The 20001-nt window shown below is 41.6% G+C and overlaps 1 protein-coding gene across 7 annotated transcripts in view; it reads right to left on the bottom strand.

The window, feature by feature from the left end:
- The window catches only part of LOC101336875 (teneurin-2), a 465743-nt gene that overhangs the window by 69243 nt on the left and 376499 nt on the right, over positions 1-20001 (bottom strand). For all 7 annotated transcript variants that reach the window (XM_073802777.1, XM_073802778.1, XM_073802779.1 and 4 more), the window contains 2 exons: positions 6530-6673; positions 5854-6103 (listed from right to left, as the gene is read on the bottom strand). In XM_073802777.1, coding sequence (XP_073658878.1) covers positions 5854-6103; positions 6530-6673 — 394 coding nt within the window. The remainder of the gene's footprint in view (positions 1-5853; positions 6104-6529; positions 6674-20001) is intronic.

Raw genomic sequence — 20001 nt, 5'->3', positions numbered from 1 at the left:
TGAAATGTTATCTGCCGCCAGTGGTAGTCATATTTGGCTCTTAATTATTGCAATATCGATTCCACTTTTTTTCAGTCAAGATTTTGTCAAAAGACTGGTTGGGATTTGGGTCTGCAGACCCGACCTACTTCTTTGCTAAGAACATCTGCTTTAAGTTGATTAATATAATACCTGTGTTGGGGGAAGGAGAAGGCAGGGGTGACTAAGTCACTGAGACTGCAGAGTGCAAATGATCATGTAGATCTGAACTTTGGAGAAAGGCTGAGGTCACCGCGATTCCAGACCAAGGCCATTAGCAGAGTGGGTGTTTAGCAGGCAACAAACCCAGATAAGAGCACCGGTGAGTCAGTCTGTGTATTGGGTTGGCCACAATGTTCGTTCAGTTCATGAATCCTTTGTTCGATAAAGTCCTTGGTGAAAATGAAAAAGGTCTTTTATTTTTCTTAAAACCAAACAAACTTTTGGGCCAACCCAACAGAAGAGCATAGGTGCCCTACTTACAAGGGACAGGCCTAGGCTTTGCGTCCATGGCTTCAAAGAAACCAACCCTTTGAGGAAAAAGTGGTGTCTCGGATTTGAGAACTGAGAAGGATTAGCTCTTCACACTGTGGAGTCTCAATGACTCCCTGCAAAGCCTTCAGGGTCTCCCCAAGCCTTCTCCGCTCGTCTCAGGGAGCTCTCAGCAGGCTGTCTTGTGATTTATGTGTGTGTGCTTGTCTTCCTAGCTTCATCGTGAACAGAAGCGAGTAAGTAAATCTGGACATGACTGACTCATCTCCATACAGCTGATTCTTAGTAGAGAGCCCCGGAGAGAGTAAGGGCTGGAAAAATGGGTTCTTGAGTGGAGGAAGGAATAGGCTGCTTCCCTTAGCGCTGCCAGACCCTGCCTTGGATGAGTTCCAATCCCTCACGTTCTGCTCAGAATCACAAAGCTGCAATAAGATGAGACTGTTGTCTCTTTTCATTCCAATTCTATCCCTCTGTGCCACAGAACAGGGTGGAGTTGGAGCCACCAGTTTTTGTTTGTATGTTTTAGTTCTAACTCAAGAGAAGTGAGTTGAGATACATATAGTTCAGTTTTAGGCGGATGTACTTATGCAGCTCATACGTGGTCCTTCTACCATCTTTTAGATGGTTGCTGGCCATTCTGGTACTCACGGCTTTCAGGAATCCTCCTGCCCTATCATGCCAACTCACCTAGCATCATTACAGAAAGTGGCGTGCTCAATGGAGAAGTCATATATCGTGGAAGTGTAATAGTTAATTAACAACAAATTTTAGGTTATTTGTCTGGATGTTGTGATGTTTGCACTAATTGTCAGACTTTCAAAGTTTGCAATTTGTTTTGGTTTCTTTTCTTATCCTAAATAATAGTCAGTTTCATTCCCAAATTGCATAAGATTCAGGCCCCATGAAACCTGGGTACCTCCTTGGTGAAAGAGCTTTGAACACAGTGCCAAGAACTGTCCAAAATTGTATGGAAATATCGTTGTCATTGTTACTCTGGGTAGGTGCTGTGTTATATTTTGTTTCCTGACCTCCATGTTTATACCCTGACCTCACAGAGGAAGCATTCCTCTCTGACTACAATCTCATTCTCCTCCCTAATGTTCTACGTTGGCATTAAGCAGGGTCTGTTGGAGCTGTACTCTTAGGCAAAGCTGGCCTTTGGGGAAGCTTACTTTCAATTTCTGCTGCCCTTGCCCGCCTTCCTAGGCTCCCACTTTTCTTGCGTCTCTTCCCTCTCTAGCACTCACACATTTGGGCTGGACCATTCCCTCCCCTAAACATCCTCCCTGGTGCAATGATGCTGCTGACCTACCCCAATACCTCCGTCAGAATCTCAGCATGAGGAAGTGTTTTAGATGGAAAAAAAGCATAGTTCATATCATAATATAATTTTATAATGGGAAAATGAAAAGAAAAGTAGAATTTCAAACATGAAGGAAAGTGTGAGATTCTTATGTTTATGGAAAGGGGCCAAGTTAAGAAAAGGCAGAGCGACACTGTCCCGTCCGTCATCATTTACTGCCTCACACTGGGGTTCACGTCTTGAGATAGTCTCAAATGGGGGGAGAAAGGAAAACTTTCCCGCTGACCAAAGTTCACCCTAAGATGTGAGTGACTGACAGATTTACTCTATTCCCCAGGGCCTGGGTTTCCCAAGGACCATCTGAAGAGGGTGATAGTTATGAGAAGGGAAATGGGCTCCTAGAGGTGGGGTATCAGGCTTTCTGGGGAGGTGGGTGTTGAAAATGTCTTGAATGCCAGTGGAATTGGAGCTGCCAGGTGATAACCGGTTTACCTAGGAATAAGGCTCCTTCTACCACCAGAAGTTTTTCAAGCACGTAGAACTCTGCCCCTGCATGTTTTGGTTAGGCAAAGGAAGAAGCAAGGAAGAAGGAGAGTGAACGTTTAAATAAAATTCGGGTTCGGAGGGTCAGCTCTGGGTTGCGTAAGTGAGACAGGGACGGGCACCGACTCCCAAAACTGGATCGTTCAGCTGCCAACTCACACTGGAGAAAAGACAGCAGCACGACAGGTCTCTCCCTGCCCGCCCATGGCCCCCCACCTCCCCGCCCTTTGCTGGTTACTGTTTTGAAGAGAGGGGATTGACATCCCTTTGTTTTCCGGTATGTAGTGGGAAGAAAAGAGGAATCAAACCAGTGTTCTTGTTAAAGCTTAACTTCTAATCGCCTGGATACCTGGCTGATAAAACAAGAGCGAGTCCAAAGGCGGTTAAAAAGGGGGAAAAAAAAAATCACAGCCGTGAAGGGAAATTGACAGTTACACTTCTCCGCAGCTGTCCTCAATGTCACCACGTGGGCCCTTAGCTTGTACCATTGATGTTGTGGCCCCTGCAACTTCAGAGACGTGGAATCAGGGACAAACTCCAACCAAACGGTGGATGCTGGTCTTCGTCCCCTTTAACCCAAGCAACATGTCTTGACCCCCCTCCTGTGGGCCAGGCACCGCTCTGGGCATCAAGGGGCAAAGATGTCAAAGGTGCCGGCTCTACAGAAGTTCACACCCTGGGGCCCTACAGACTTGCAGAAATAGCTAAAAAACAAGGCAGTCGATGGTGTCACCTTTGTGGAAAATTAGAGTTAAGTGGCCCAGGGGAGGGAGAGAATTATTTCTGCTGGGGAGACTGGGCTTCATGGAAGAGCCCAGTCTTAAAGATGGAACTGATGAGGGAGACGAGGTAGAGAAGGTATTTTAAGTAGAGTGAGTCAAGGTGTGGAGGCGGGGATGGGCAGGCAAGGGCTGATGTGGCTCTGAGCGGGAAGAGAGGTGACAAAGAAGCCAGGTCCAGATGTGGAGGGTGACAAATGCCAGATGAAATCATGCAGCCCTCATGGAAAAGCCCAGCGCCAGCTCCACCCCCTTCGCTGCCTGCTTTCACGGCTCTCCACTGCCCAGAGGATGCCTACGAAGAAGATGCTTTACTAGGGTAAAAAAGGAAGTAAACGTATTAGGAAAGGGACCTAGCTGGGGAGCTCTAGGAGGGTGGCTTGTCTGATTGTCATTTGGACGGACTGAGGATTATCCAGCCTCTTCCACTTTGCGTCCTTCTTCCTCTCACTGTTCGCCTTTCAATGATTACACCCTCTTACTCTACCCCATGGCCTCCCCCTCTGTGTTTCCATGATGGTTGGCTGTTGGCTCTTCCAGAACACTCAGCTTGAGTTGCCTTTTCTTGCCCAGGTCCCCATCTCTCACTCTCGAATGGGTGCTCTTTGAGCCTGGGTTTCATCCCCTTTTGGACCCTCAGAGCCCAGCATGGGCCTGACCAACCCTAATGCTTGGTAAACACATCCTGGATCACTGATCACAGAGGCTGGAACCTTCTTGGGTGGAAGCTGGGTTTTCTTCTCTCCTTTTACCCCTCCCAGTGCCCGGCACGGTCTCAGCTCCTCAGAACACTCAGCATCACTTTCTGGTGGTCAGAGCACTAATCTCTCCCCCAGGAGGGGCCTCAGACACACAGAATGTAGGTGCGCCCTGTGACTTCTTCTAAGTCCTTCAGTTGGCAGCTGAAGCTGCCTCAGAAAACACCACCGCCCATTTGGTTGCTCAGGTCAAAATCCCAGCATCACCCTTGATTCTTCTCTCCTCTCTCTTTTTTCCCCTCATTTTTTTTACACCCTATAAACACAATTCCTATCAGATTTACTTCGAAAATATATTCCAGTTGGAAGCTCCCCATCTCCCCTGCTACCACCCTAGTCCATGTCACCATCCCCCAAATCCTGGACAATTGCTACAGCTCCCAACTGTAGTCTTACACCCCAACAGTCCATTCTTCACCCAATAGCCAGAGTCCTCTTTAAAAAATGCAAATCAGATCATGTCAGCTCCACCCCCCTTCCTACTTCCAAATTCCAATGGCTGTGCATTACATAATGGAAAAGAAAAAGAATGCATATGTATGTATAACTGAATCACTTTGCTCTACAGCAGAAATGAACACAACACAGTAAATCAACTATACTTCAATAAAATCAATTTAAAAGCAGAATACGATTCACACGTGTCGACATGGTCATTCAGACCCTGAAGCGCTGGTCCCCTATCTACCTCTCTGCCCCACTCTGAGACACTCTCAGAAGTCCACACTGGACTTCCATCAGTCCCTTAAATAAGCAGGCTGTTTGCTGATGTTAGAGCTTTGGCACAACTTTTCTCTGCCTGGGATACTCTTTCCCCAGGTCTTCACGTGGCTGATCTCATCATTCAGGTCCCACCTCAAATATCACCTAGGATGAGGGGTTTCTCTGACTACTTTATCTTACGAAGCTTCTTTCTCCCTCCTTCCCACCACCACGGTTCTATTTCTTACCCCGTTAGAATTTCCTTATGGCATTTAGTGCTTCTTGAAAAATTTTTAATTTGTCCACATGATGTAGTTTGAAGTTCCCTGTCAGACCACAAACACACCTGAGGCTTTGCTTGTTCCTCTGTTTGTTTTGGGTTTTTTTCCCTTCGCCAGACAGTTCCGCACATAGTATATATTTGCCTTGTTGAATGAATTATTTCCCTTATTTATAGACTGCATTTCTCCCTCTACTCACAGATCCCTCTCTAGGTTTGAGGGCCTAGAATCAACTTTCCTGAAAAGAGAGTTTCAAAGAGCTTTTGTCCAGCACAGAGACCTGGACTTCAGACTCAGTAGCTAGCAATGGCCAGGAGGAATCTCCCAGGGGTGGACAGAAGTTACCTAGCAAGGCCTATGCAGTACTTCTAAGTCAGATCCTAGTAAGTGTGCACAGATATCCAGAAAATTCATAGTGAGCCAGCACACAGAGGTGCTCAATATAAATGCCTGAACTAATAAATGAATGTCAGAGGTTCTTAAACTTGGATGTGCGTCAGACTCTTCTCCAGAGCCTGTCAAAGAGAAGAGATGCCTCGGCCCTTCTCTAGACTTACTGAACCAGTGCCCCCGGGGGTGGGCTCCAGGAATCTGTATTTTTAAGAAGTACCACTTTAGAAACCCGTGAAATGGACCATCAGCTTCAAGTAGTGGTCCTTTCACTATTTGGTGTGTGTCAGATTCACATGTGAAGGTTTTATACAACACGGCTACCCAGGTCCCACCCCAGCACCTTGACTGAAGGCTTTCTCCTTTGCTGTAAGGCAGGTGTCGACCACTGTACTAGATACACATGCAGTGTTTTATAGACACACAAAGCATTTCCCCTAGTCCTTATCTGATTCCAGGCCTAGGTTTTAAACCTCAGCCCGTCACACAGAATCTGTATTCTCTGAAGAACCCCACCATTTACCCAAGGAAGTTTCGTAGCACTGGGAGCAATAGGGCAAAAGAAGGTTTTCTGTGCAGTCACTTACCGTAACTCCAAGATGCTGGTCACGTTTCGGGAGGGAAAGATGCGCCGGATGTAATTGAAGTCACCAACGAAGAGGCTCCCATCGACTCCAACAGCCAGAGCTACTGGGGCTAGCAGCTTGTTGCCTTCAGCAAGGCCGTTGCAGCTGGGACAGGAAATGCTCCGGCGGCGGCCGTTGCCCATGATGCTGGTGATGATGGCGGGCTGCTGGGTCAGGAACTGGTTCTCCCCAGTGCCCTTGTGTAGGATTCCTGGGGCAGGGGCAGTAAATGGGGGCAGTTATTGCAGCCCTCTGGGGAGGACACTTCTGTAGGCTTACTGAGGATGAGGGGAAGTGACAGAGGGAAGAGAAACAGTAGGAAACGGCAACTTTGGGGAGCTCCCCAACTTCCTCATGATGCTGAGAGAGCTGTCATAGGATAGGGAAACCCCAAGGCCATGGTACGGGGTAAGATAACATTTGTAGAGATCACTGAAGAAGAACTGTGAGGTACACTAAGGTGGATGGTCTGGAAAAAAACAGCTCAACATTCCTTGACATTTACGAGTATTTTGGTCATTTGATGAAAAAGAGCTACGGGAAGGGGAGGCGGCTACCACTTAAATGTCAAGGCCGGAGAGAAGGTTCCAGAGGCAAGACTAGGCCGTATTTGGGAAAAGGAAATGTGCTCACGTACCACTTTTAACGTTGAGGATGTGATGTTTGTCCAGGGACCAGCCCCCGAGGTTGGAAGGGTCCAGCTCAAATCCCTGAAGGAGGGCTGTCCTTTTCTCCCACAGGATGAGACTGGGGCAGGTCTCATATTCAAACCCGACAGACACTGAAAGATAAAAGGGGGTGGGGCAGAGTGGGAGATGAGAGAGTTTCCTTGATTACTCCAGAGCCCTCCAGCAGGAATGAGAAACTTGTGCTCACGGTAATACAGATTCAGCTCAAAAAACTCACTCGAGGCAGGCTGATTGCTTTTCTCCTTGTGATTCCATACAATATTAAATTCAAATTTCAAGCTGAACTCAACCTTGAAACTTTACACAGTCATAGTCTGTGGGGATAGAAAGAACTTTCCAATGAACAGTTGGTTTTCAAAAATGACCCCAGCGATGGGGAGGGAAGAGATGAATCATTTAGAAACTGAATACAACGCTCCTTTAGAGATGGACAGGAGACCGTTTCCCTTAGCCTGTTCACGGCCTGCATTCGCTATATTTTGTGTTATTTATTTTCACTCACTAGGAGAAAGACCTATGGAAGCCCTGTGGCTCATTTATAAGGAGATTCTGGAGGCGACAGCTTGTGTTAGCTGAGGCACTTTGTACATTCACTGAGGATTCCAGAGAGTTCCAAGTGAGGCAGGCATGGGGACACCGCCTGCCAATTATATGGCAATTCAGTGGGGAACAGAATCCAAAAACTATAAAAATCCTGCATTTGCCACATGGACAAATAGGAGAGAGGGGTGGGAGAAGAAGGATTTTAGTTCCAGTTCTGTTCCAGCTCACACTTCCTCGTGGCTCCATCTCCCCCGTGTGTAAAACAGAGCAAGTGAAGCCTCAGTTTCTCAGAGAGATGTCGTGAGGATAGAGGAGACAAAACGCCGAGATGCCATACATTTTTAATTGGAACGCCGCTTCAGAAACATGAGGCATTGTTATGGCTGTTCCTTCCACATTAAATTCTTAACTATGTGTGTCACCTTTGGGGATGCTCCACAGCTTTTTTTAAATCCTGAGATACAGGAGTGTTGAAATGAAGGAGAGGTACATTTTATCTTTTAAAAAAACCCATGTATGTACTGGCTTGTCCTCTGAAAATTCCAAGAAACAATGACCAACTCAGTAGCAAAGAGAAGTGCTAGTGCCTGGTTGGTGGCCTTGAAATATTATTTCTCATTAACAGGAATCAGGGCTCCTTGAAGAAACGGCTGGAACAAGAAATGAACAACAGAAGATCAGGGGATTTGATCACATCAGATAGCAAGGAAGGAAATACAATCTACTAGGGCCACGTCGAAAGAATTTGGGAATCAGCTTGAAGAAGCTTCCACTGACCAAAGATGAGACAATTTGACTATGAGGAAAGATAATAACTTCAATGGATATATTAGAGGTATTTCATCCTGTGAGTTCATAATGGTATTTAAAAACACTGATTTGCCACCAGGAGAGGATGTGAGAGAGTCAACTTATTAGGTTGAAAACTGGTAAATAAAGGGAAAGAATCAAGCATTTATCCTTTCTTTCTTATTTGAACTGTACCTCAAATAACCAAGTAGTTAATGAGAAAGTATCTCTATATAAAAGTATTCTAGCTAGTAAATAATAAAGAAGCAATGACAGAATTAAAATATCATTTTGCAATCCCTAATGACCTAATGAATCTAGGCAATGAGCATCAATGCTGCTGAAATCACAAAAGAATAGACAGGCTGACATTAGTCACCTCCAGACAGAAGAAGAGAGAACCATCTATCAAGCTGTCTTGCTTAAAAAAAAAAAATCAAAGAATAAAATACTTAGGAATAAATTTAACCAAGGAGGTGAAAGACCTGTACACTGAAAATGACAAGAAAGTGATGAAAGAAACTGGAGAAGACACAAATAAATGGAAAGATACTCTATGCTCATGGATTAGAAGAATTAATATTGTTAAAATGTCCATACTACCCAAAGCAAAGTGCAGATTCAATGTAATCCCTATCAAAATTCCAATGCTATTTTTTCACAGAAATAGAAAAAACACTCCTAAAACCTGTATGGAACCACAAAACCCTGAACTGTCAAAGCTATCTTGAGAAGAAGAACAAAGCTAGAGGCAACACATGCTCAGATTTCAAACTATATTACATGGCCATAGTAACCAAAACAGTATGGTGCTGACATGAAAACAGACACAAAGATCAATGGAGTAGATTAGAGAGTCCAGAAGTAAACCCAAGCATACATAGTCTATTAATTTATGACAAAGGAGCCAAGAATATACAATGGACAAAGGACACTCTCTTCAATAAATGGGTTGGGAAAGCTGGACAGCCACATGTGAAAAAAAAAAAAAGAAAAAGAAAAAGAAATTGTACCACTCTATGCCACTCACAAAAATGAACTCAAATGGATTAAAAGCTTGAATATAAGACCTAAAACCATAGAACTCCTAGAAGAAAACATAGGCAATAAGCTCCTGAACGTCAGTCATTGCAATGTTTTTTTGAATTTGACACCCAAAGCAAAGGAAACTAAAGCAGAAAGGAACAAGTGGGACTACATCAAACTAAAAAGCTTCTGCACAGCAAATGAAACCATTCATAAAATGATAAGGAAACCTACTGAATGAGAGAAAATATTTGCAAATCATATATCGGATAAGGGGCTAATGTCCAAAGTATATAAAGAACTCATACCACTTGACAGCCAAAAACCAAAGAACGCAATTAAAAAATGGGGAAAGGAACTGAATAGACATCTATCCAAAGAAGACATACACAAGGCCAATGGTATGTGAAAAGATGCTCAGCATCACTAATCTTCAGGGAAATGCAAATCAAACCTATGATGAGATATCACCTCACCCCTGTCAGAATGGCTATCATCAAAAAGAGGATGTGGAGAAAAGGAACCCTGTGCACTATTGGTGGGAATGTAAACTGGTGCAGCCATTATGGAAAACAGGATGGAGGTTTCTCAAAAACTTAAAAATAAAACTACCCTAGGACCCAGCAATTCCACTTCTTGGTATCTATCTGGAGGAAACAAAAACATCAACAGTGAAAAGATATATGCACCCCTATATTCGTTGCAGCATTACTTACAATAGCTAAGATAGAGAAACAACCAAGGTGTCCATCGACAGATGAATGGATAAAAATGACGTGATATACAATCAATGAAATATTATTCAGCCGTACAAAAGAATGAAATCTTGCCATTTGTGACAACATGAATAGACTTTGAGGGCATTATGTTAAGTGAAATAAGTCAGATAAAGAAAGACAAATACTGTATAATCTCACCTATATGTGGATCTAAAAATCTGTGTAAATAGGAATATCATTTGCTCTAAATGCCTCAATGTTTCATTGTGATAAATAGTAAATTTTGGGGACTTCCCTGGTGGCACAGTGGTTAAGAATCCACCTGCCACTTCAGGGGACATGGGTTCAAGCCCTGGTCTGGGAAGATCTCACATGCCACAGAGCAACTAAGCCCATGCACCGCAACTACTGAGCCTGCGCTCTAGAGCCTGTGAGCCACAGCTACTGAAGCCCACGCGCCTAGAGCCCATGCTCCACAACAAAGAAGCTGCCACAGTGAGAAGCCTGTGCAGTGCAATGAAGAGTATCCCCCGCTCACCACAACTAGAGAAAGCCCGCATGCACCAACGAAGACCCAACGCAGCCAAAAATAAATAAATTAATTAATTAAAAAATTTTTTGGAGAAATCTAAGTAATGTTTTTAAAGTGTTTATGAAACAAAGATGATCATAAGCAGAATTTAAAAAAAATAAAAACAAACAAAGCAAAAAACAAAAAGCCAAGCTCTTGTACAGGGAACAGATTGGTGGTTGCCAGAGGCAGGGGCTGGGTGGACCAAACAGGTGAAGAAAGTCAAAAGTTACAAACTTTCAGTTAAAAAATAAATGAGTCACAGGGATGTGATATACAACATGGTAACTATAATTAGTAATGCTGTACTGTATATCTGAAAGTTGCTAAGAGAGTAGATCTTAAAAGTTCTCACCACCAGAAAAAAAATTTGTAACTATGTATGGTGACAGATGTTAACTAGATCTACTGGTCATCATTTTGCAATATATACAAATATCAAATCATTATGTTGTATACATTGTATGTCAGTTAAACCTCAAAAAAGTTGGTATAGATAAAATATCAAACTTGAACCTAGAAAGCCTCAAGGTCCAACTATCAATTTATAGGAGCTACAGGACAGAGGAACATGTTAAACAGCCACAGGTGTGCAATCAGAAAAGAAGCCAGACTATGGGAAATGCTACAGGCAAACAATACAGTTTCTTCAACAAATAAATCATAAAACCTAAAAAAAGAGGTTGAAATGGAAGGAGAAACCATAGATTAAAATAATTGAAGAGAAATCAGCCAGTTGCACAAGGTGGATCTCATCTGGATTCATAGTAAGTACAGGTAAAAATCTATAGTAATTACACAAAGGAACATGAGAGAAAGTCAAAGTCACTAATACCAAAGACAGCAGAAAAAGAAAGAAGGAACAGTGGATCACAAAAGGGCCAGAAAACAAAGAATAAAATGACAATACTAAGTCCCTATCATTAATTAGTTTAAACGTAAACAGATTAAATTCTCCAATCAAAAGACATGAAACGGCTGAATGAATAAAACCAACAAGAGCCAATGTTATGATGCCTATAAGAGACTCACTATAGCCATAAGGACCCAGATGGACTGAGAATGAAGGGATGGAAAAAGGCATTGCAGGGCTTCCCTGGTGGTGCAGTGGTTGAGAATTTGCCTGCCAATGCAGGAGACACGGGTTTGAGCCCTGGTCTGGGAAGATCCCACATGCCGCGGAGGAACTAGGCTCGTGAGCCACAACTACTGAGCCTGCGCATCTGGAGCCTGTGCTCCACAACAAGAGAGGCCGCGATAGTGAGAGGCCCGCGCAACGCGATGAAGAGTGGCCCCTGCTTGCCGCAACTAGAGAAAGCCCTCGCACAGAAACGAAGACCCAACACAGCCAAAAATAAATAAATAAATATTTAAAAAAAAAAAAAAAGGCATTGCAAACTTTCAAGCAAATGGTAATCCCATGCCCCCCAAAAAGCAGGGGTAGCTATATTTATATCAGACAAAATAGACTTCAAACTAAAAGTGTTAAAAAGAGACAAAGAAGGCCATTATATAATGGTAAAGTGGTAGATACATCAAGAAGATATAACAATTATAAATATTTATGCACCCAACAGTGGAGCATGTAAATATATAAAGCACAAACTAGCAGAGCTAAAAGGAGAAATAAACCATAATAGGATAAAGTTGGGGACTTGAATATCCCACTCTCAAAAATGGACAGATCATCCAGACAGAAAGTCATAAAGGAAACAGAGGATTTCAACAACACTATAGACCCAATGGACCTAACAAACATACATAGAACATTCTATCCAACAATGGCAGAAGTGTACGTGGAACATTTTCTAGGATAGACCATATGTTAGGCCACAAAACAAGTCTTAGCAAATTCAGGAAGATTAAAATCATACCAAATATCTTCTCTGACCACAATGCTATGAAACTAGAACTCAATAACAAGAGGAAAACTGGAAAATTCAAAAACATATGGAAATTAAAAAACACTCTCCTGAATAACCAATAGATTAAGGAAGAAACTAAAGGGGAAATAAAAAGAGACAAATTAAAATGGAAACACAAATACCAGAACTTCTGGGATGCATTAAAACCCGCTCTAAGAGGGAAGTTCATAGCAATAAGCACCTACATTAAGGAAGATCCCAAATAAACAATCTAATTTTGTGCCTTAAGGAACTAGAAAAAGAAGAACAAACTGAGCCCAAAGTTAGCAGAATAAAGGAAATAATAAATATTGCAGCATAAATAAATAAAATAGAAAAGAGAGAAACAATAGAAAAGGTTAACCAAACAAAGAGTTGGTTCTTTAAAATGATAAACAAAATTGACAAACCCTTAATTAGACTACCTAGGGAAAAAACAGAGAGGACCCAAATAAACAAAATTATGAATGAATAAGGACACATTATTTAATAATTTATACTACAGAAATACAAAGGATCATAAGAGGCTCCTCTGAATAACTATACACCAACAAACTGAACTACCTAGAAGAAATGGAAAAATTCTTAAAGACATACAACTTATCAAAACTGCATCAGGAAGAAATAGAAAATCTGAATGACCAATTGCTAGTCAGGAAGAAATAGAAAATCCGAACGACCAATTGCTAGTCAAGAGATTGAATCAGTAATCAAAAATCTCCCAATGAAGAAAAGCTTAGGACCAGATGGCTTCACTGGTGAATTTTCCCAAACATTTTAAGCAGAATCAACACCAATTCGTCTCAAACTCTTCCAAAAAATCAAAGAGGAGGGAACACTTTCCCAACCTCATTTTCAAGGCCAGCATTACCCTGACACCAAAACCAGAAAAGGACACTATCAGAAAAGAAAACTACAGGTCAGTATCCCTGATAAGTACAGATGCAAAAATTCTCAATACTAGCAAATCAAATTCAGCAGCATATTAAAATGATCATACACCATGATCCAGTGGGATTTATCTCTGGGATGCAAGAATGGTTCAACATATGCAAATCAATCAATGTGATAATCCAATTAATAGGATAAAAGAAAAAATCATATGATTATCTCAAGAGATGCAGAAAAAGCATTTGACAATACTCAACATCCATTCATGATAAAAACTCTTAACAGTATAGGCATAGAAAAAACCCAGCTCAACAAAATAAAGGCCATATATGACAAGCCCGCAGCTAACATCATACTCAATGGAAAACTGTTGAAAGCTTTTCCTCTAAGATCAGGAACAAGACAGGAGTGCCCATTCTCACCACTCCTAGTCAACATAGTATTAGAAGTCCTAACTGGAATAATCAGGAAGAAAAATAAAGAAGATGTATCAGAACTGGAAAAGAAGCAGTAAAATTGTCCCTATTTGCCAATGGCATGATTTTATATATAGAAAATCCTAAAGACTCAAAAAAAGAATGTTAAGACTTAATCAGTAAATTCAGTAAAGTTGCAGGATACAAAATTAACAAACAAAAACCAGTAGCATTTCTATACACCAACAATGAATTTTCTGAATAAGAAATAAAATAAATAAATCCCACTTATAATAGCATCAAAAAATACTTAGGAATACATTTAATCAAGGAGGTGAAAGATCTCTACTCTGAAAACTACAAGACATTGAAAGAAATCAAAGAAAACACAAATAAATGGAAGGTATCTTGTGTACATGGACTGGAAGAATTAAGAGTGTTAAAATGTCAATACTACCAAAAGCCATTTATAGATTCAATGTAATTCCTATTAAGATTCCAATAGCATTTTTTTATGGAAATAGAAAAAAACACTCCTAAAAGTTATATGGAACCACAAAAGACTCCGAGTAGCCAAAGAAATACTGAGAAAGCAGAAAAAAGCAGGATGCATCATACGTCCTGGTTTCAGGCTATATTATAAAGCCATAGTCATCAAAACAGTATGGTACTGGCATAGAAACAGACAGACAATTGGAATAGAGCTGACAGCCCAGAAATAAACCCTTGCATATATGGTCAACTAATATTTGACAAAGCAGCCAAGAATACTCAATGGAAGAAGACAGTCTTTTCAATAAATGGTGCCAGGATAATTGCATATTCTCATGTACTAGAATGAAACTGGACCCATATCTATACCACTTACAAAAATTAACCCAAAATTGATTAAATACTTAAATGTAAGACCTGAAACTATAAGGAAACAGGAATAAAGCTCCTTGACATGGGTCTTGGTAATGAGTTTTTGGCTATGACACCTAAAGCACAAGTAACAAAATGGAAAATAAGCAAGTGGGACTACATCAAACTAAAAAAAAGCTTCTGCACAAGAAACCATAAAAGTGAAAAAACAACCTAAATAATGGGGAAAATATTTGCAAACAGTAGATCTGATAAGGAGTTAATATCCAAAACACATAAAGAACTCATACAACTCAATAGCAAAAAGCCCAAATAATCCAATTAAAAAATGGGCAAAGGACCTGAATAGACATTTCTCCAAAGAAAACACACAAAAGGCTAACAGATACATGAAAAAATGCTGAACATCACTGGTTATTAGGGAAATGCAAACGAAAAGCACAATGAGATAACACCTCATGCCTATTAGAATGGCCATCAAAAAGACAAGGGATAACAAATGCTGGTGAGGATGTGGAGAAAAGGAGACCGCTGTGCAACGTTGGTGGGACTGGAAACAGTATGGAGGTTCCTGAAAAATTAAAAATTAAACCATATGATCCAGCAATTCTACTTCTGAGAATGTATCTGAAGAAATGGAAACACTATGTCAAAGAGATATTTGCACTCCCATGTTCATAGCAGCATAATCAAGATATGGAAACAATGTAAGTGTCCACTGATGGATGAATGAATAAAGAAACTGTAGTATGTGTGTGTGTGTGTGTGTGTGTGTGTGTGTGTGTATATATATATGTATGTATATGTATACATATATATACAAATACATACAATATACATATGTGTGTGTATATATATGTGTGTGTATATATATATATATATACACACACAATGAAATATTACTGAGCCATAAAAAATGGGAAATCCTACCATTTGCAACAACATGATGGAACTTGAAGGCATTATGCTAAGTGAAATAAGTCAGACAGAGAAAGACAAACACTGTATGATCTCACTTATACGTGGAACTAAAAACAAAACAAACTCATAGAAAAACATATCAAGCTTGAGGTTTACCAGAGGCAGAGAGTGGGGAAAGGGGAAACTGGATGAAGGTGGTGGAAAGGTACAAACTTCTAGATACAAGATAAATAAGTACTAGGGATGTAATGTACAACATGATGACTAGAGTTAACACTGCTGTATGATATACAGGAAAGTTGTTGAAAGACTAAATCCTATGAGTTCTCATCACAATTTTCCTTTTTTCTCTTCTTTTTTATTGTTTCTTTATGAGAAGATGAATGCTAGCTGAATCTATTGTGCTAATTATTATTTCACAATATAAGTAAATCAACTATCATGCTGTATGTCATAAAGTTATACAGTGATGTAAGTCAATTATTTCTCAGTAAGACTGGGGAAAATGAGCTAGTGATGAAAGGGAAAACTACAGATTAAAAAAATTTAAGAGAACCCAGCTATTCCCTTCTTGGTATATATCCAGAGGACGCCAAAACATTAATTCAAAAAATATATACACCTCTATGTTCACTGCAGTATTATTTACAATAGCTAAGATATGGAAACAACCTAACTGTCCACTGATGGATGAATGAATAAAGAAATTGCGGGAGGATGAGGGGAAGATGGCAGAAGAGTAAGACACGGAGATCACCTTCCTCCCCACAGATACACCAGAAATACATCTACATGTGGAACAACTCCTACAGAACACCTACTGAATGCTGGCAGAAGACCTCAGACCTCCCAAAAGGCAAGAAACTCCCCACGTACCTGGGTAGGGCAAAAGAAAAAAAGAAAAAACAGAGACAAAAGAATAGGGATGGGACCTGCACCAATGGCAGGGAGCTGTGAAGGAGGAAAGGTTTCCACACACTAGGAAGCCCCTTCGCGGGCGGAGACTGCGGGTGGTGGAGGGGGACAGCGCAGCAACAGGGATGTGGAGGGCAAAGCGGAGAGATTCCTGCACAGAGGATCGGTGCTGACTGGCACTCACCAGCCTGAGAGGCTTGTCTGCTCACCCGCCGGGGCGGGCGGGGCTGCGAGCTAAGGCTCGGGCTTTGGTCAGAGCGCAGCGAGAGGACTGGGGTTGGCGGCGTGAACACAGCCTTCAGGGGATTAGTGCACCACGGCTAGATGGGAGGGAGTCCGGGGAGAAGTCTGGACCTGCCGAAGAGGCAAGAGACTTTTTCTTCCCTCTTTGTTTCCTGGTGCGCGAGGAGAGGGGATTAAGAGTGCTGCTTAAAGGAGCTCCAGAGATGGGCGCGAGCCGCGGCTAAAAGCACGGACCCCAGAGACGGGCAGGAGACGCTAAGACTGCTGCTGCTGCTGCCACCAAGAAGGCTGTGTGCGAGCACAGGTCACTATCCACACCTCCCTTCCGGGAGCCTGTGCAGCCCGCCACTGCCAGGTTCCTGGGATCCAGGGACAACTTCCCCGGGAGAACGCACGTCACGCCTCAGGCTGGTGCAATGTCATGCCGGCCTCTGCTGCGGCAGGCTCGCCCCGCACTCCGTGCCCCTCCCTCCCCCCGGCCTGAGTGAGCCAGAGCCCCCGAATCAGCGGCTCCTTTAACCCCGTCCTGTCAGATCGAAAAACAGACGCCCTCCGGCGACCTACACGCAGAGGCGGGGCCAAATCCAAAGCTGAGCCCCTGGGAGCTGTGAGAACAAAGAAGAGAAAGGGAAATCTCTCCCAGCAGCCTCAGAAACAGCGGATTAAAGCTGAACAATCAACTTGATGTACCCTGCATCTGTGGAATACATGCATAGACAACAAATCATCCCAAATTAAGGAGGTGGACTTTGAGAGCAAGATTTATGATTTTTCCCCCTTTTCCTCTTTTTGTGAGTGTGTATGTGTAGGCTTCTGTGTGAGATTTTGTCTGTATAGCTTTGCTTCCACCATTTGTCCTAGGGTTCTATCCGTCCGTTTTTATTTTTTTCTTAATAATTATTTTTTATTTTAATAACTTTATTTTACTTTATCTTTTCTTCCTTCCTTCCTACTTCTACTAATTTTTTCTCTCTACTTTTTCTCCCTTTTATTCTGAGCCGTGTGGATGAAAGGTTCTTGGTGCTGCAGCCAGGAGTCAGTGCTGTGCCTCTGAGGTGGGAGAGCCAACTTCAGGACACTGGTCAACAAGAGACCTCCCAGCTCCACATAATATCAAATGGCGAAAATCTCCCAGAGATCTCCATCTCAACGCCAGCTCCCAGCTTCACTCAACGCCCAGCAAGTTACCGTGCTGGACACCCTATGCCAAACAACTAGCAAGACAGGAACACAACCCCACCCATTAGCAGAGAGGCTGCCTAAAATCATAATAAGTCCACAGACACCCCAAAACACACCACCAGACGTGGACCTGCCCACCAGAGAGACAAGATCCAGTCTCATCCACCAGAACAGAGGCACTAGTCCCCTCCACCAGGAAGCCTACACAACCCACTGAACCAGCCTTAGCCACTGGGGACAGACACCAAGAACAACGGGAACTACAAACCTGCATCCTGCAAAAAGGAGACCCCAAACACAGTAAGATAAGCAAAATGAGAAGACAGAAAAACACACAGCAGATGAAGGAGCAAGATAAAAACCCACCAGACCAAACAAATGAAGAGGAAATAGGCAGGCTACCTGAAAAAGAATTCAGAATAATGATAGTAAAGATGATCCAAAATCTTGGAAATAGAATAGACAAAATGCAAGAAACATTTAACAAGGACCTAGAAGAACTAAAGATGAAACAAACAATGATGAACACCACAATAAATGAAATGAAAAATACTCTAGATGGGATCAATAGCATAATAACTGAGGCAGAAGAATGGATAAGTGACCTGGAAGATAAAATAGTGGAAATAACTACTGCAGAGCAGAATAAAGAAAAAAGAATGCAAAGAACTGAGGACAGTCTCAGAGACCTCTGGGACAACATTAAACGCACCAACATTCGAATTATAGGGGTTCCAAACTTCCCTAATATGGGAAAGGAAATAGTTAATCAAGTCCAGGAAGCACAGAGAGTCCCATACAGGATAAATCCAAGGAGAAATACGCCGAGACACATATTAATCAAACTGTCAAAAATTAAATACAAAGAAAGCATATTAAAAGCAGCAAGGGAAAACCAACGAATAACACACAAGGGAATCCCCATAAGGTTAGCAGCTGATCTTTCAGCAGAAACTCTGCAAGCCAGAAGGGAGTGGCAGGACATATTTAAAGTGATGAAGGAGAAAAACCAGCAACCAAGATTACTCTACCCAGCAAGGATCTCATTCAGATTTGATGGAGAAATTAAAACCTTTATAGACAAGCAAAAGCTGAGAGTTCAGCACCACCAAACCAGCTTTACAAAAAATGCTAAAGGAACTTCTCTAGGCAAGAAACACAAGAGAAGGAAAAGACCTACAATAATGAACCCAAAACAATTTAGAAAATGGGAATAGGAACATACATATCGATAATTACCTTAAATGTAAATGGACTAAATGCTCCCACCAAAAGACACAGATTGGCTGAACGGATACAAAAACAAGACCCATATATATGCTGTCTACAAGAGACCCACTTCAGACCTAGAGACACTGAAAGTAAGGGGATGGAAAAAGATATTTCATGCAAATGGAAACCAAAAGAAAGCTGGAGTAGCAATTCTCGTATCAGACAAAATAGACTTTAAAATAAAGACTATTAGAAGAGACAAAGAAGGACACTACATAATGATCAAGGGATCAATCCAAGAAGAAGATATAACAATTGTAAATATTTATGCACCCAACATAGGAGCACCTCAATACATAAGGCAAATACTAACAGCCATAAAAGGAGAAATCGACAGTAACACATTCATACTAGGGAACTTTAACACCCCACTTTCACCAATGGACAGATCATTCAAAATGAAAATAAATAAGGGAACACAAGCTTTAAATGATACATTAAACAAGATGGACTTAATTGACATTTATAGGACACTCCATCCAAAAACAACAGAATACACATTTTTCTTAAGTGCTCATGGCACATTCTCCAGGATAGGTCATATCTTGGGTCACAAATCAAGCCTTGGTAAATTTAAGAAAATTGAAATTGTATCAAGTATCTTTTCCGACCACAACACTATGAGACTAGATATCAATTACAGGAAAAGATCTGTAAAAAATACAAACACATGGAGGCTAAACAATACACTACTTAATAACGAAGTGATCACTGAAGAAATCAAAGAGGAAATCAAAAAATACCTAGAAACAAATGACAATGGAGACACGACGACCCAAAACCCAAAACCTATGCAGCAAAAGCAGTTCTAAGAGGGAAGTTTATAGCAATACAAGCCCACCTTAAGAAACAGGAAACATCTCGAATAAACAACCTAACCTTGCACCTAAAGCAATTAGAGAAAGAACAAAAAAACCCCAAAGTTAGCAGAAGGAAAGAAATCATGAAAATCAGATCAGAAATAAATGAAAAAGAAATGAAGGAAACGATAGCAAAGATCCATAAAACTAAAAGCTGGTTCTTTGAGAAGATAAACAAAATAGATAAACCATTAGCCAGACTCATCAAGAAAAAAAGGGAGAAGACTCAAATCAATTAGAAATGAAAAAGGAGAAGTAACAACTGACACTGCAGAAATACAAAAGATCATGAGAGATTACTACA

The sequence above is a fragment of the Tursiops truncatus genome, chromosome 3, assembly GCF_011762595.2.
Source record: "Tursiops truncatus isolate mTurTru1 chromosome 3, mTurTru1.mat.Y, whole genome shotgun sequence".
In the NCBI taxonomy this organism is placed as follows: domain Eukaryota; kingdom Metazoa; phylum Chordata; class Mammalia; order Artiodactyla; family Delphinidae; genus Tursiops; species Tursiops truncatus.
The sequence above is the reverse complement of the archived record's forward strand: the minus strand, read 5'-3'. Positions and strand labels throughout refer to the sequence as shown.